Source organism: Leptodactylus fuscus, chromosome 2 (genome assembly GCF_031893055.1).
Source record: "Leptodactylus fuscus isolate aLepFus1 chromosome 2, aLepFus1.hap2, whole genome shotgun sequence".
Taxonomy (NCBI): domain Eukaryota; kingdom Metazoa; phylum Chordata; class Amphibia; order Anura; family Leptodactylidae; genus Leptodactylus; species Leptodactylus fuscus.
Window position 1 is genome coordinate 24,343,074 of NC_134266.1, and position 19,173 is coordinate 24,362,246.

General features: G+C 45.3%; 1 protein-coding gene across 1 annotated transcript in view; it reads left to right on the forward strand.

Annotated features, from left to right (window-relative positions):
• DOP1B (DOP1 leucine zipper like protein B) overlaps positions 1-19,173 on the forward strand; it is a 71,589-nt gene that overhangs the window by 5,076 nt on the left and 47,340 nt on the right. The window contains exon 2 of the mRNA XM_075263427.1: positions 8,372-8,533. Within this exon, the coding sequence (XP_075119528.1) occupies positions 8,396-8,533 (138 nt within the window). The 5' untranslated portion in view covers positions 8,372-8,395. The remainder of the gene's footprint in view (positions 1-8,371; positions 8,534-19,173) is intronic.

Consider the following 19,173-nt stretch of genomic DNA (forward strand, 5'->3'; position numbering starts at 1 on the left):
ACTGTCACTCCCATATACTGATCCCTACAACTGGAGGACTGTCACCCCCATATACTGATCCCTACAACTGGGGGACTGTCACCCCCATATACTGATCCCTACAACTGGGGGACTGTCACTCCCATATACTGATCCCTACAACTGGAGGACTGTCACCCCCATATACTGATCCCTACAACTGGGGGACTGTCACCCCCATATACTGATCCATACAACTGGGGGACTGTCACTCCCATATACTGATCCGTACAACTGGAGGACTGTCACCCCCATATACTGATCCCTATACCTGGAGGACTGTCACCCCATATACTGATCCCTACACCTGGAGGACTGTCATCCCCATATACTGATCACTATACCTGAGGTACTGTCACCCCTAATAGTGATCACCCCCCATATACTGATCCCTATACCTGGAGGACTGTCACCCCCATATACTGATCCCTATACCTGGAGGACTGTCACCCCCATATACTGATCCCTACAACTGGGGGACTGTCACCCCCATATACTGATCACTACAACTGGAGGACTGTCACCCCCATATACTGATCCCTACAACTGGGGACTGTCACCCCCATATACTGATCCCTACACCTGGAGGACTGTCATCCCCATATACTGATCACTATACCTGAGGTACTGTCACCCCTAATAGTGATCACCCCCCATATACTGATCCCTATACCTGGAGGACTGTCACCCCCATATACTGATCCCTATACCTGGAGGACTGTCACCCCCATATACTGATCCCTACAACTGGAGGACTCACCCCCATATACTGATCCCTATACCTGGAGGACTGTCACCCCCATATACTGATCACTAAACCTGGAGGACTGTCACCCCCATATACTGATCCCTACAACTGGGGGACTGTCACCCCATATACTGATCCCTACAACTGGAGGACTGTCACCCCCATATACTGATCCCTACAACTGGGGACTGTCACCCCCATATACTGATCACTAAACCTGGAGGACTGTCACCCCCATATACTGATCCCTACAACTGGGGGACTGTCACCCCATATACTGATCCCTACAACTGGGGACTGTCACCCCCATATACTGATCCCTACAACTGGAGGACTGTCACCCCCATATACTGATCCCTACAACTGGAGGACTGTCACCCCCATATACTAATCCCTGTACCTGGAGGACTGTCACCCCCAAATACTGATCACTAAACCTGGAGGACTGTCACCCCCATATACTGATCCCTACAACTGGGGGACTGTCACCTCCATATACTGATCCCTACAACTGGGGACTGTCACCCCCATATACTGATCCCTACACCTGGAGGACTGTCACCCCCATATACTGATCACTATACCTGGAGGACTGTCATCCCCATATACTGATCACTATACCTGAGGTACTGTCATCCCTAATAGTGATCACCCCCCATATACTGATCCCTATACCTGGAGGACTGTCACCCCCAAATACTGATCACTACAACTGGGGGACTGTCACCCCCATATACTGATCACTATACCTGGAGACTGTCACCCCCATATACTGATCCCTACAACTGGGGGACTGTCACCCCCATATACTGATCCATACAACTGGGGGACTGTCACTCCCATATACTGATCCCTACAACTGGAGGACTGTCACCCCCATATACTGATCCCTACAACTGGGGGACTGTCACCCCCATATACTGATCCCTACAACTGGGGGACTGTCACTCCCATATACTGATCCCTACAACTGGAGGACTGTCACCCCCATATACTGATCCCTACAACTGGGGGACTGTCACCCCCATATACTGATCCATACAACTGGGGGACTGTCACTCCCATATACTGATCCCTACAACTGGAGGACTGTCACCCCCATATACTGATCCCTATACCTGGAGGACTGTCACCCTCATATACTGATCCCTACAACTGGAGGACTCACCCCCATATACTGATCCCTATACCTGGAGGACTGTCACCCCCATATACTGATCACTAAACCTGGAGGACTGTCACCCCCATATACTGATCCCTACAACTGGGGGACTGTCACCCCATATACTGATCCCTACAACTGGAGGACTGTCACCCCCATATACTGATCCCTACAACTGGGGACTGTCACCCCCATATACTGATCACTAAACCTGGAGGACTGTCACCTCCATATACTGATCCCTACAACTGGGGGACTGTCACCCCATATACTGATCCCTACAACTGGAGGACTGTCACCCCCATATACTGATCCCTACAACTGGAGGACTGTCACCCCCATATACTGATCCCTGTACCTGGAGGACTGTCACCCCCAAATACTGATCACTAAACCTGGAGGACTGTCACCCCCATATACTGATCCCTACAACTGGGGGACTGTCACCTCCATATACTGATCCCTACAACTGGGGACTGTCACCCCCATATACTGATCCCTACACCTGGAGGACTGTCATCCCCATATACTGATCACTATACCTGAGGTACTGTCACCCCTAATAGTGATCACCCCCCATATACTGATCCCTATACCTGGAGGACTGTCACCCCCATATACTGATCCCTATACCTGGAGGACTGTCACCCCCATATACTGATCCCTACAACTGGGGGACTGTCACCCCCATATACTGATCACTACAACTGGAGGACTGTCACCCCCATATACTGATCCCTACAACTGGGGACTGTCACCCCCATATACTGATCCCTACACCTGGAGGACTGTCATCCCCATATACTGATCACTATACCTGAGGTACTGTCACCCCTAATAGTGATCACCCCCCATATACTGATCCCTATACCTGGAGGACTGTCACCCCCATATACTGATCCCTATACCTGGAGGACTGTCACCCCCATATACTGATCCCTATACCTGGAGGACTGTCACCCCCATATACTGATCCCTACAACTGGGGACTGTCACCCCCATATACTGATCCCTATACCTGGAGGACTGTCACCCCCATATACTGATCACTAAACCTGGAGGACTGTCACCCCCATATACTGATCCCTACAACTGGGGGACTGTCACCCCCATATACTGATCCCTACAACTGGGGACTGTCACCCCCATATACTGATCACTAAACCTGGAGGACTGTCACCCCCATATACTGATCCCTACAACTGGGGGACTGTCACCCCATATACTGATCCCTACAACTGGAGGACTGTCACCCCCATATACTGATCCCTACAACTGGAGGACTGTCACCCCCATATACTGATCCCTGTACCTGGAGGACTGTCACCCTGAAATACTGATCACTAAACCTGGAGGACTGTCACCCCCATATACTGATCCCTACAACTGGGGGACTGTCACCCCCATATACTGATCCCTACAACTGGGGGACTGTCACCTCCATATACTGATCCCTACAACTGGGGACTGTCACCCCCATATACTGATCCCTACACCTGGAGGACTGTCACCCCCATATACTGATCACTATACCTGGAGGACTGTCATCCCCATATACTGATCACTATACCTGAGGTACTGTCACCCCTAATAGTGATCACCCCCCATATACTGATCCCTATACCTGGAGGACTGTCACCCCCATATACTGATCCCTACACCTGGAGGACTGTCACCCCCATATACTGATCCCTACACCTGGAGGACTGTCACCCCCATATACTGATCACTACAACTGGAGGACTGTCACCCCCATATACTGATCCCTACAACTGGGGACTGTCACCCCCATATACTGATCCCTACAACTGGGGGACTGTCATCCCCATATACTGATCACTATACCTGAGGTACTGTCACCCCTAATAGTGATCACCCCCCATATACTGATCCCTATACCTGGAGGACTGTCACCCCCATATACTGATCCCTACACCTGGAGGACTGTCACCCCCATATACTGATCCCTATACCTGGAGGACTGTCACCCCCATATACTGATCACTACAACTGGAGGACTGTCACCCCCATATACTGATCCCTACAACTGGGGACTGTCACCCCCATATACTGATCCCTACACCTGGAGGACTGTCATCCCCATATACTGATCACTATACCTGAGGTACTGTCACCCCTAATAGTGATCACCCCCCATATACTGATCCCTATACCTGGAGGACTGTCACCCCCATATACTGATCCCTACACCTGGAGGACTGTCACCCCCATATACTGATCCCTACAACTGGAGGACTGTCACCCCCATATACTGATCCCTGTACCTGGGGGACTGTCACCCCCATATACTGATCACTACACCTGGAGGACTGTCACCCCCATATACTGATCACTATACCTGGAGGACTGTCACCCCCATATACTGATCACTATACCTGGAGGACTATCCCCTCTATAGTGATCACTAAACCTGGAGGACTACCCCCCTCTAGTGATCACTACAACTGGTGATCTATCACCTACAGCTCCCCAGTCCTTCTTGTAGTGTGATTTTCGTATATATTTGCTGCCACTAGGTGGCCATGTTTTATTTTCATTTCTCCTGTTTACTTCTTTTTTCTGTGCGGTTTTGGTTTTTGGCCGAGGTTTCGGTTACTTTAAGCTTATCTGGTGTTCTCTTCAGGATATGGTGACACTTTGCACATTACTTACTTCTTGCTGACTTTTCGTCGCAGTGTAACATGATGCCATTGGGATGTTGTGACATGACGTGACTCATCCGTTTGTTTTAGGGTGACGTTACGCTGTGACCCTTGGTACTGTAGCTCACATGATGTGATGCACTTACTCAGTACTTGTTACAGCTGATGCTTTGCTACAATTGTATCCAGTTCAAAAACTCGGCAACACAAATCTATCCCCATCCTTAGAGCTTGTTACAATGTTTCGGTCCAGATTCTGATGGGGTCCGTGCACTGCACTTATGGTGTCTTTGGGCTCCATGTGGCGGTTTTCTATTATATGAACCTATAATATGTTCATCAAGGCTTTCCTATCTGGATACAACTTTACCAAACCCTCAGCTGTGAGAAGTGAAACCTCTGTGCAGGTGTAATCATGTGAATGGCAATGCTCGCAGTCCGGAAGTGGATGCCAATAGCTTGTTACAGGAGGGGCACAGCTAATATTTACCCGGGTGTGCCCAGTGCCCCTTAGATAAATACTGCCCATAGCTCTTACATTGATATCTATAAGTTCCCAAGTTCTGGGAAAGCTGAGTAACACCCCCTACATGGACCACGGCTCACCCTTCTCTGGTTGTCACCCAGCTTTTCTAGCCAGTCCCCCTCATTGTGTGACTATTGAGGGAGTATAGCATTAGACAGATCACAATCAGGATTCTGGGAAAGTTGGGTATGAAGACTAACGGCAGTCATCACCCAACTTTCCCACGACTAGAACTAATAATCATTGGAGGATAATATTAACAGATGAGGTATTGCCAGTACTTTGGACACTGCGCCATTGTATATGTTGGAATTCCATGCCTATAATCGATCTGTAGCGCCTCCCGCTGAAGAACAGTCTGCATTGTCCTCATACATATCTGCAGTAGAGCTGCGGTTCTGCTGCCGTGTCTCTTTCGGATCTGGGGATGGCCACCATCGGGTAGGAAGTCTCCATATCTGTAAATATTTGCATCCTGTCCCTCCTCTGTTTGAGCTTCCATATTGTGTCACCTGGACAATGTCAATAATCCTGGACAAGATCCCTGTCACTAGCGAGGGCAGGTCAATGGCACTGGAACGATTTTGGTATAAATTCACACTATGTATGGTAGCAATGCTGCTGCGTCCCTATGACAACTCTTCTGGCAGTTCAGTGTTGTCATACATACAGTAAGACGGATTTACTAATGTATTTCTATCAGTTCTGTGATGTAAATATAGTACAATTAGGGTGTTTTATGCTGATTCTCCATGTCAGTAAGAGTAGGCGGGGCTTGTAACGGCGTCTCGGGAATTACAGATACTATGAAAGTCCCTTGTACAAGTAATAGTCTATCTATCTATCTATCTATCTATCTATCTATCTATCTATCTATCTATCTATCTATCTAGCTAGCTATCTATCTAGCTATCTCTGTCTATCTATCTCATATCTATCTATCTATCTATCTATCTATCTATCTATCCATCTCCTATCTATCTATCTATCTATCTATCTATCTATCTATCTCTCTCCTATCTATCTATCTGTTATCTATCTATCTCTCCATCTATCTCATATCTATCTATCTATCTATCTATCTATCTATCTATCTATCCATCTCCTATCTATCTATCTATCTATCTATCTATCTATCTGTTATCTATCTATCTATCTATCTATCTATCTATCTATCTATCTATCTATCTCTCTCTCCTATCTATCTATCTGTTATCTATCTATCTATCCATCTATCTCATATCTATCTATCTATCTATCTATCTATCTATCTATCCATCTCCTATCTATCTATCTATCTGTTATCTATCTATCTATCTATCTATCTATCTATCTCTCTCTCTCCTATCTATCTATCTATCTATCTATCTATCTATCTATCTCTCTCTCTCCTATCTATCTATCTATCTATCTATCTATCTATCTATCTATCTATCTATCTATCTATCTCTCTCCTATCCATCTATCTCTAATCTATCTATCTATCTATCTATCTATCTATCTCCTATCTATCTATCTATCTATCTATCTATCTATCTATCTGTTATCTATCTATCTATCTATCTATCTATCTATCTATCTATAACAGCTGTGTCCTATGGGGCAGTGTCTCAGACATCCTGGGACTTGTAGTGTGTGGAATCTTCCATCATATATTTAAAGGGGTTTTCTTAGATTTTTCTAAATGACTAAAACACCAAGTATTACTTTGGTCACCGATGTGTGACATGATGTGTCGTATCATGTGACTATAGCGGCCGTCCTTGTTATCCGTGGAGACTGTCAATGGCCTTACTTATCCAATTATTCCCTGTGCTAAATCCACAATTATGGTAGATTCCAGTGAGCAGTGCATTGTGGGAGATTAGATGACAGATCACATGTCTGACAACATGGTGGAACTCAACTGTTGTCTGTTTCCAAGGAAACCAATGGAGTTTTGAATTTGAACAGATTGTCAGTTATTTCAGGTTCTTTTCTTTACTCGCCTACAAAGGTTTCAAACGTCAATTGGTTTCCTTGGAAACAGACAACAGTTGAGTTCCACCATGTTGTCAGACATGTGATCTGTCATCTAAATTCCCACATGAATAGGAGTCTAGCTGCAGTAACCCGGCAGTGGATGGAGGCTCCGTTCCTGGTATAGAGCCCCACTGAACAGCTCATCGGTGTGGGAGCCAGGCGTAAGACCCCCAACAATGTGATGAATATGACCAATCCTGGGGATAGGTCATCAGTACCAAAAACGGGAAGCAGCCAAGAAAAACCCTTTTAAATGTTTTTTTTTTTTTCTTTAGGATTATGATATTGATGACTGGTATGACTGCAGGATCAGACTACACTGGGTTTGTTTGTAGTCTGTTACAATGGAGACACATTACTCTATATAGAAAATAAGACCTGCTTTGATATTGAGATGTTTTCTTAAAAATATTAAAGGGATTCTACCATTAAACTACCTTTTTTTCTAATGAACACGTCGGAATAGCTTTAAGAAAGGCTATTCGTCTCCTACCTTTAGACGTGGTCTCCGCCGCGCCGTTCCGTAGAGATACCGGTTTTAACCGGTATGCAAATGAGCTTTCCGCAGCAATGAGGGCGGGCCCCAGCGCTGAAAGGCCGATGAGCGCGTCCCCATTGCTGCCCAGAGCTCTTTCCTGCGCCGCCTCCTTCTTCTGCAGCAACTCCGCCTCTTCTGGCTTCTCTTGCTCTTGTAGTTCTATACAAGAACATAGAGCGGCCACCCCAAAATGGCCGCCGGCCGACTCTTGTATTGAACTGCAAGAGCGGCTACCCAAAAATGGCCGCCAGCCATTCAATACAGTTCAATACAGGAGCCGGCCGGCGGCCATTTTGGGGTGGCCCCTCTATGTCTTGTATAGAACTACAAGAGCAAGAGAAGCCAGAAGAGGCGGAGTTGCTGCAGAAGAAGGAGGCGGCGCAGGAAAGAGCTCTGGGCAGCAATGGGGACGCGCTCATCGGCCTTTCAGCACTGGGGCCCGCCCTCATTGCTGCGGAAAGCTCATTTGCATACTGGTTAAAACCGGTATCTCTACGGAACGGCGCGGCGGAGACCACGTCTAAAGGTAGGAGACGAATAGCCTTTCTTAAGGCTATTCTGACGTGTTCATTAGAAAAAAAGGTAGTTTAATGGTAGAATCCCTTTAATGATAAAGCTGAGTTGACATTGGAATGGTCGCAGTTCTTGCCGCCATTTTCCTATAGACCTGCCTCACCTTGTCTCTGTCTTGTAGGACATCCACTGGAAACGATGAAACATGGACCCTGAAGAGCAGGAGCTGCTGGGGGACTACAGATACCGCAATTATTCCTCCATCATTGAGAAGGCGCTGAGAAACTTTGAGTCGTCGACCGAATGGGCAGATCTTATCTCCTCGCTTGGGAAGCTCAATAAGGTAAGAAATGGTGTTGTATACTGTCTGTATATAGGACATCCTATATGTATACCTGGCCTATGGACTGGGTGTCCATAGTCCCACTGAGCTGAGGACCGTAGAAGATCGGCCATGGTGGGTTATTAAAACCCCACTACATATAGTCATGTGACCTCATCGTCCACTTCTGTTTACCTGGCAGAAGACCCAATAGACAGTCCGGCCTGTGTATAAGGCATCATCATGATAATAGGGGTCCTACCTAAGGTACATTTTGCAGGACCACCAACGACTTGCTGATGTTTCCATCCAAAGAGGGGTTTGCAGGATAGTATATAAGAGTTAGGATATATTCACATGTGACAGATTTGCTGCAGATTATGTCCCCCGCTGCTGTAATCCAACCTAGATCTTACCTGTGCTGATCTGAAGGTCAGGTATACAGCATTGTCCTCTTGTGTGGAGTCTTGGGCTTTCAGGGGGGTTGTTGTGTAAAAAGTTTAACAATGTTGGAGCAGATTCACTAATCCTCTTAAAGGGGCTTTCCATCAATTGATGATCAGCGTAGTCTGACGCCCGGGGCCCCAATGGATCAGCTGAAGCAGTAGTGAGGATCCCTGAGTGTTGCTTCTGAGCCCATGCGATGTTAGGTTTATTGGGCACATGGTCTGTTCACATCACAGTCCCATAGCTGCGATACCAAACATAGCCACTATACAGTGTGTGGCGTTGTGCTCGCCCGAACGCTCAAGCCTCTTCAAACAGCTGATCAGCCTGGGAACCCGGATGTCAGACCCTCGCCGATATCTGTGCATGTAAATTGTATCTGTCTGGAGTATCAACGACTGTAGAGACCAGATACAATTGTAGCAATCCACTGACAGCAAGCAGAGATCTCGGGATGGAATTGGATCACAAGGACACGAGTGTTACAGACTTGCTCATTGTACACATTAAACTTTGTTCACATAAAACCACTTCCTGCCCCCAGGACACACTTTTGGCGCGGCGCCTCCTGCAGTTGTCTACAGACTGTATAGTAAGACGTCTTGGTGGTTGTAGTGCCCCTGAAGACGTCTTACAATAAAAATGGATGGAGACGTCACTGCCTCAGGATCCTGTTAGAGCGCCGTCACTTCCTGGTTCACGCTATTTGTGTTTCCAGTCTCCGGTCCTGGATATCTTTATGTGGTGTCAGAGAAGCCGCCGACCCCCTCCGACAGGCCGGCATATCTGGACAGACTGGTTTAGGGGACTGTAGAGGATTAATGTAGCAGTGCCTTGTGTGAACACAGAGGTGGAAGAGGTGCATGTAGCAGAGATGAGTGTGTCCTCTAACAACTATTACCATAATAAAAGAAAGTCATTGGCTACTGCACCGACTAAATGTCCCCCGATACCCTACATACAATACTGGGGGCAATAATAGTACAGGATGTACTGTAATATGGTGAGCGCAGCTCTGGAGTATAATACAGGATATACCTCAGGATAAGTAATGTAATGTATGTACACAGTGACTGTACCAGCAGAATAGTGAGTGCAGCTCTGGAGTATAATACAGGATAAGTAATGTAATGTATGCACACAGTGACTGTACCAGCAGAATAGTGAGCTCAGCTCTGGAGTATAATACAGGATCAGTACAGGATAAGTAATGTAATGTATGTACACAGTGACTGTACCAGCAGAATAGTGAGCGCAGCTCTGGAGTATAATACAGGATGTAACTCAGGATCAGTACAGGATAAGTAATGTAATGTATGTACACAGTGACTGTACCAGCAGAATAGTGAGTGCAGCTCTGGAGTATAATACAGGATAAGTAATGTAATGTATGTACACAGTGACTGCACCAGCAGAATAGTGAGCGCAGCTCTGGAGTATAATACAGGATGTAACTCAGGATCAGTACAGGATAAGTAATGTAATGTATGTACACAGTGACTGCACCAGCAGAATAGTGAGCGCAGCTCTGGAGTGTAGTACAGGATGTAACTCGGGATCAGTACAGGATAAGTAATGTAATATATGTACACAGTGACTGTACCAGCAGAATAGTGAGCGCAGCTCTGGAGTATAATACAGGATATAACTCAGGATCAGTACAGGATAAGTAATGTATGTACACAGTGACTGCACCAGCATAATAGTGAGCGCAGCTCTGGAGTATAATACAAGATGTAACTCAGGAACAGTACAGGTAATGCTGAGATTGATATTTTACACTTAGAGGCGTCACTTTCAGGCCACATCCCATAATTACAGTCCATTATATTGCAGTTATCAGGCAGTACATTCCTAGCAACCAGTTTCTCACATTACTCAGGTGTTCGCTCAGGGAAGAACTAGCAAGACTTCACAGGTCTAAGGTTCTGTTCACACTGTTGTTGCATAACTCATTGACTCATTCAGTTCAGTGTTATTGAGTGTATTCAGAACATTAGAGATATTCTGATCCTCAACAAGCAACAGAAACTTGACAAAAAAAGAATATTTGCATGTGAACAGAGGCTTAAAGGGATTGCACAGGATTAGAAAAATATTGCAGCTTTCTAGGAAGAACAGCACCACATCTGTCCACAGGTTGAGTCTGGTATTGCAGCTCAGTAATCACATACTATCCCTCTAAACTAGGCCTCCCAGTTGATGGGTCCTTTTGCTTTCTATTCAAACCAATGGAAATTTTATTACAACCTCCATCAGGGTCTGTCCGTGTTGCAGCCACTTTGATAACATTTTTGTGGCTATAAATTTACAATATTCATGATACTCTGTAATATATTTGTGCCCTGTTGTTCCAGGACTTTGCCTACTCTGTGTAGTTTAGATAAGATCTCTTTGGTGTAAGTGGGCCACACGTGACGCCAGGAAGCACCATCCGAGATGCCAGCCCCGTCTGCCCAGATCCAGTGACAGGAATAACTAGACATGGCCTCAAGGACTATTTCACACGCTCATTCAATGCACATTTGTTCTCGGTTCTAGAAAGAGATTGATGCTGCCGGTTCTGCGTGAATGCACCAGTGACGGGGCAGGGAGAGGCTCGGGCTATGGCTATCACACTACACGGCTGATGGATGCCATGTACATCCAGGTCACCCCGGTGTATGAACTGGTACATCATATTTCTGACAGTGATTTAACTAGTGATATCTAAGATTCTGTTAGAACTAGTTATTAATCTTATCATAGGATAGCTGAGAATCTCATCTTTCTTATGATATCAGAAGGATTTTTCTAGGTGGTATAAAACCAGAGATAGAGCCATGTGAAGTGACCAGCCTTCCCTTGATAAATTGTTCAGCTCTGCAGATTTACAATGTAACTATGTACGGACTTTCCTTAGTAACAGATCAGTTATTTTAGTGCTAAGGAGAATGTTACAGCCTGTTTTATAATAAAAAGGAATTTAGATAGGTTAATAAAGTATATTGCTAAAATGGTTACCAGACACCCCAATACATTCAGAGCGCTGGGGCGCACATGACTCCGTGCATGAACATAAAATTGCCCAGAGAGCCATTGGAGACAGAAGATCAGTATACAATGAGGATGTGGGGCTTGAAGGCGGAACGGGCTGAGCGGTTTTGATGGCCACTGCTGTGAGGAAGGGGTGGGGGCTATATGGGAGATACTATACAGTCTTCTAACCAACAAGATGTGAACATAGTGTTACAGACCATACTAAGCTTAGAAGAAAAGTAAACACGGATTATGGAAAAGTTATGTAATAAGAACCATCTGCCCAAGCAATGACTTCAGTGGCGCAGTTACATGTTATTCAGAGAAGAAGCAAAGTGACTGTACCAGCAGACTAGTGAGCGCAGCTCTGGAGTATAATACAGGGTGTAACTCAGGATAAGTAATGTAATGTATGTACACAGTGACTGTACCAGCAGAATAGCGAGCACAGCTCTGGAGTATAATACAGGGTGTAACTCAGGATAAGTAATGTAATGTATGTACACAGTGACTGTACCAGCAGAATAGTGAGCACAGCTCTGGAGTATAATACAGGGTGTAACTCAGGATAAGTAATGTAATGTATGTACACAGTGACTGTACCAGCAGAATAGTGAGCGCAGCTCTGGAGTATAATACAGGATAAGTAATGTAATGTATGTACACAGTGACTGTACCAGCAGAATAGTGAGCACAGCTCTGGAGTATAATACAGGGTGTAACTCAGGATCAGTAATGTAATGTATGTACACAGTGACTGCACCAGCAGAATAGCGAGCGCAGCTCTGGAGTATAATACAGGATAAGTAATGTAATGTATGTACACAGTGACTGTACCAGCAGAATAGTGAGCGCAGCTCTGGAGTATAATACAGGATAAGTAATGTAATGTATGTACACAGTGACTGTCCCAGCAGAATAGTGAGCACAGCTCTGGAGTATAATACAGGATGTAACTCAGGATCAGTACAGGATAAGTAATGTAATGTATGTACACAGTGACTGTAGCAGCAGAATAGTGAGCACAGCTCTGGAGTATAATACAGAATGTAACTCAGGATCAGTACAGGATAAGTAATGTAATGTATGTACACAGTGACTGTACCAGCAGAATAGTGAGCGCAGCTCTGAAGTATAATACAGGATGTAACTCATTAATTGGTGCATAAATTAAAGGCAGATGTGCCCCTTTAAGATCTGTTCAGGGCAGATAACTTTGTGCCACGAGCACTTTGGATCGATCACTCCTCTAAATATAAAATCATGAATACTTCCTTCTAGTTCAGCAGTGATACAATGTGAAGTATTTGCAGCAGATATTTGCACGTGTTCACACCAGAAGGCTATTTAGTCATCGATATTGAGTAATATGTTTTTTAGGTCTGACGCACATAAGCATTTTTCTAAATGCTTAACCTTTATAAAGGGGTGAATTATTTTATTTTTATGACCCTGCTACATTATTGTGAGATAGTTCCTGTTCACCTGCGGAGGCGTCAGAGTTATTAAAGAGGTTTTGTGTTAGAACCTTCATTTTCAGGTACTGTATTAGTGACTTCTGAGATGGTGGAGAGGTCAGGATCCAGTGGAGAACGTTTACCCGAACAATGTGGACCACAACCAATCTGATCTGACAAACAGTGCCACAATTGTCTACAGGTTGTGTATGGTACTGCAGCTACGCTCCATTGAAATAACTGGGACTGCGCTGCAATACCACACATCACCAGTGGACGGCTGTGGTGTTGTTTTAGGAAGAAATTATTGTCTTTGGGAGGAAAAAAATTACCTTTTTTTTTACTGGACAATCCTTGTAAGAGACAATTTCCAAACTGTAGCAAGACGCGTTTCTCCCTTCCATGGCGCATAAGTAACCTTAACCCTATTGTACCATTAACCCAAAGTGTGCCAGCTTTCGGTGCTAGATGTAGACCTTGTGCCTATAGTTCTCTGTAGTGCTGTAGGTAGGGCACAGACTCAGGATTGTTTGGATTTTGGCTGCGGCATTTCATGTGCACAATAACGGGGTGTGTCAGCGAGAGTAAACACTGCTCACCAGGATGTGCGGGGACGGTGGAAGAACTAATGGAGCAGCTGTCACCGGGGGTGTGATCAACCTGCACAGTCCATGCAAAGTGGCGCCCTCTAGATGTCAGTGACCATCTTTCCATACTACAGTCAGTCATTCCTAGTAAGGGGGTATTCAGGTGGTGGCAGATGAATGTTAGTCTTTGCACAATAAAATGAATCACTGTTTATAAGATCTGTGATTGTTGTCATGTAAAACGAATCTTCGTAGGTGACTTTTAGAGGATACAAATCTGTCCTGGTCATGTGATGGTCACACAAGTGCACGGCCGTCTGTCCTGGTCATGTGATGGTCACACAAGTGCACGGCCGTCTGTCCTGGTCATGTGATGGTCACACGAGTGCACGGTGATCTGTCCTGGTCATGTGATGAACACACAAGTGCATGGCAATCTGTCCTGGTCATGTGATGGACACACAAGTGCACGGTGATCTGTCCCGGTCATGTGATGGACTCACAATTGCACGGTGATCTGTCCTCGTCATGTGTTGGACACACAATTGCACGGTGATCTGTCCCGGTCATGTGATGGACTCACAGTTGCACGGTGATCTGTCCCGGTCATGTGATGGACTCACAATTGCACGGTGATCTGTCCTGGTCATGTGATGGACTCACAGTTGCACGGTGATCTGTCCTGGTCATGTGATGGAACCACAAGTGCACAGCAATCATGTGATTACACACAGGTGCAGGACAGATCACTGTGCACCCGCATGTCTATGCCCATTTTCAGTCACCACAGGTTGTACCCCTACAGCGCCCCTGATTTTTGTTGCTGGCTGATCCCCTGCATCTACCCTACATCCATCTCTAACTTTAAAGCGGATATCCAGCTTCCAAAATTGATCTGCATTTACATCCGCAACAGTGCCAAATCCTCACTGTTCCCTTGTGCAGCCTTTGCTTGACTTTATTTTACTTGCTTCTCCTGGTATCACTGTTATTTACCTGCAGTGAATTTGTGGCCAAACAACATTTCCCATGATTCACCTGCCTGCACTCACTCTTTGTGTTTGCTGCTCATTGGGGGAGTGAGCTTGCAATCGAAACCTCACAGTGTCATGTGACCTTGGATGTGGGAATGATTTATTACCTGTGATTTCATTGCTTTGAGAAGGGAGGGGAACACAGAGAGTGAGAACAGGCAGATGAATCATGGGAAATGTAGTTTGTCCATAGATTCACTGCTCGTAAATAACAGCAAGACAAGGTTCAGCAGGTAAAGGCTGCACAAGGGAACGGTGAGGGTTCAGCACTGTTTGCAGATAATATTTGGAAGTTGTATATCCCCTTCACTTATACATATATGGACGTCATCATCAAACAAGTTTTCCATTCACTGACAGCAACAAGGGATCTTGAAAGTGTTCAGGGATTGAAGCACAAAGTGTATCAGAAAGTTGCTGACAATAGACTTTGTGTGTAGCCTTCAGGACATGTTCTCTCCCCCAGTGTAAATCGTGTTCCTAGAAAATGGATGAAATGCAAATTCTAAGAATTATTTATTTTTTTTGCAAAGAAAATCTGAAGACTTTGGCACTGGGTGTGAAAAAAATCTAAGTCTGACAACATATTGAAACTAGAATACACGTATACAGGTGCATGCGGCCGTGCAATGCAAAAGGAAACAATCACCAAGGATGCGCCAGCATTGCAGGGCCTTGTGCACACAAGTGACAAAAAATCCAGTCCATGCATCGGCCAGATTTTGCAGTTCGAACCCAGTTAGAAGACTCTGACTCCTTGGATCCTATGATAGTAGGTGTCCCTGCCTGTCCCTACTCCATATACAGTACAGGGGAGTGAAGCTGCCAGGGACTCTTAGTACCACAGGTCACTAGGATTCAGGGCGTCCGGGTCACCAAACCACATTCAGTCCGGGAAATAAGGGCAATATACGGACCATATTTTCCAGTGTTCCCATGTTGCATTGACAAGTCTTGGAGCTGCAGCAGAGACTGGCGTCCACCCGTATACCATGTATATGGCGACCAAAACACCTGATTGGGATCAGATTCAGGTGTCCGCCCCCGACCGATCTGATACTGATGATGTATCCCATAGATAAGTATCAATTGCCTTCAGGTCCTGGACAACCCCTTTAATATCTTAGTTTTGGAAACCCCCTTTAAGCTGGCCACGAGCAGCCAGATGTTCCCTACTTTATCTCTGTATCCTCATCCATTATAATTCTTTCCTTTCGTGTTTGCGGAAGTTGTAGACACGAGATTCTCCTGATCAATTGCTGTTTGTACAGGAAATATTGAGATGAAGACTCATGTAAAGCGGCTCTTAAGGAGATCCCAACCCTCCAGGGAATGTCGTGCAATGTACTTGGCGCTGCATTTTCCGTCCTCTTATCTCTGCAGTATCTCGCCTTGGCACCTGCACGTTCTGGCTCTATCTTACATCTGTGTCCTTTTATCTGTAGGAATGACCTTGTTGAGGTTCTCAGTCCTGATCTGAAGGAGGTCTGAAGATATAGATTTAGCGGTCGCAGCTCTTTTGGGATGGAGGGAGTCTGTCAGCAGTTTTGACTCTGCTGGTATGGCACCGATGGATGGATAAGCGTCGGCTGGTATTCTCAACACTGAGGACACCATTAAAGAGAACCTGATTTGGGATACTAAATCACCCACAGGTCCTTATAGATGGGGCGTTTAGTGTCCCAAATCTCCCTGTCTGGGCCTAGTAGAAGATGCCTCCAGTCCGTCTCCTGGATGTGACGTGTTATTTATTTATTTTTTTTAAATGTAGATTGTGAGCCCCACATAGAGCTCACAATGTACATTTTTCCCTATCAGTATGTCTTTTTTGGAATATGGGATGGAAATCCATGCAAATACGGGGAGAACATACAAACTCCTTGCAGATGGTTTTTTGCCCTTGGTGGGATTTGAACACCAGGACCAAGCGCTGCAAGGCTGCAGTACTAACCACTGAGCCACCGTGTGGCCCCGATGTGACGTGTTATTGTAGCAGGTTCTTGCTGTAGCCGCTTCGCACCTTTGTGTTATTTGAGGCTCCATGAGGAATTTCTATTGAATTTTTGTGTTAGTTTAACCCCCTCTCTGCTGTGATCTGTGTGTTTAGATGGTGCCTTAGATAGGGGGTTGTTTGGACTGCTGTACTATCCTGTCCTCATATAGGTGCGTGCAGTGGCGTAACTAGGAATAGTGGGGCCCCCCCGACCGACACCAAAGACCCCGACCAAGCCCCCCCTCCCGCATTCCTGCGCGCACTATTATCCCCCATAGTGGCCCCTGCACACAGTATTATGCCCCATTTTGGCCGCATCACCCAATATTATGCTCCATTGTGGACACCCATTAACAATTATTATACTCTGGGGTCTTTTCAGACCCCAGAGTATAATAATCGGAGACCAGGAGGGGGATACAAACATAAACACTGTTACTTACCTATCCCTGCGCTCCCCGGCTATCTTCAGGGACGTCATGTGACCAGGGGCCTGCGTCGTGACGCATAAGGACGCAAGCCCTGGTCATGTGGCGTCTGAGACGTCACACAACTAGGCCCCGAAGCCTTCGCGGAGCGAGGAGAGGTAAGTAACACTGTTTGTTATGTTCTTCTACCTCTCCCGGGCCTCCAATCATTATACTCTGGGGTCTGAAAAGACCCCCGAGTATAATAATGATGTTTGTGGGGCCCGCGGTGTCACTTACAGGGCCCGTTATGGGCTGGAGTAACTCCAGCCAGTAATGGCCTATTTAAAAAAAAAAAAAAACGCAGTTGTAGCGGCTGTCGCCGGCCCCCTAATGTCCCGGGCCCTGTGTTAGCTGCTACCCCGGTAGTTACGCCACTGGGTGCATGTATGACCCGGCTAATTCCTAGAAGACCTACCACGTGCTCTGTGTGCATGGTAAACCCAGTGAGACATTCCTCTGTGTGTTGTAGGCAGAAAGGTAAATCCCCATTATAGTAATGCACAAGTCCTGGGGACACGTCATGAACACGCATGTGGCCTGTTCAACAGGAAAAGCTTGAAAGACTTTTGTAACACGTTACTGACATTTGTACCATGCTTGGCAACCAGGTGGATTCCGCAAGTCTCATAGAAATTAATGGGAAGGGGTAAAAAAAAAAAAAAACACTACCCATCCCAAAACAGTGTGCGGGACAAAAAAACTCAACAGAAATGTCATCGAAAATTGCAAAAAATAGTGTTGGAAAAACCACACAAAAAAATGAGTTGCATAAAAAAAACGACATCCCAATTCCTGAGGCATATTTTTTCAGCATCCAAAAAACTGTGTGAACTCACCCAAAGGGTATGTGCATACAGAATTTTTTGAATTGTACTTCAGGTATTAGGAAATGTTTTTTGATGCATTTTTTTTTTTAATATGATCTGTCTTTTGATAGTATTTTTGGCAGTTTTTTTTTTTTTTTTTTTTTTCTTTTTTTTACACCAGCACACTATCGGCCTGGAGACTTGAGTTTAAAAAAAAATACTAGCGGCTTTGATGCATTTTTTTTTTTTTTTTTTGCAAAAACTCCATCCAAAAACCAAGTTAATTTTTTTTCCGCTTCCCATTGATTTCAATGGATTTTTCAAGATAGAACCGCCTGAAGATAGGGCATGTCACTTTTGCAAAAAATGTTAGTATATACAACAAAATGAGCGTTGGAAAAAAAAAATAAAAAATAAAAAAATTACTGGGTCCCTCTGTACACAGCAGATTGCACTTTCCTTTATGGTAAAAAAAATAAAAAAAATTCAATTGGGTTCTAGGACCTTGGCTATGGCCAGATGTGCACCCAGTCCTGGGGGAGGATAATATGACAAATACTGCAGAAGCTTGTTGTATTTGCTTTGTATATAAAACTGGTATACAGATAGCGGTGACGGGGTGCCCACTGATAACATATATCAGTATAGTGTATATATCTGCTTGTTTACCCCACAGAATGATTGCCAGGGGGCAATAAAACAATGGAGCCAAGAGATAGTGGAGAGGCCACAGATGTTTGGGGGAGTTGTGCAAGGTCTACATTCTTATCTATCAGCAATTACACAACACAAGCAGAAAGAAAATATATTTGTCTGGATTTAAAGGTTATGTCCCTTTTAGAGGCGGGG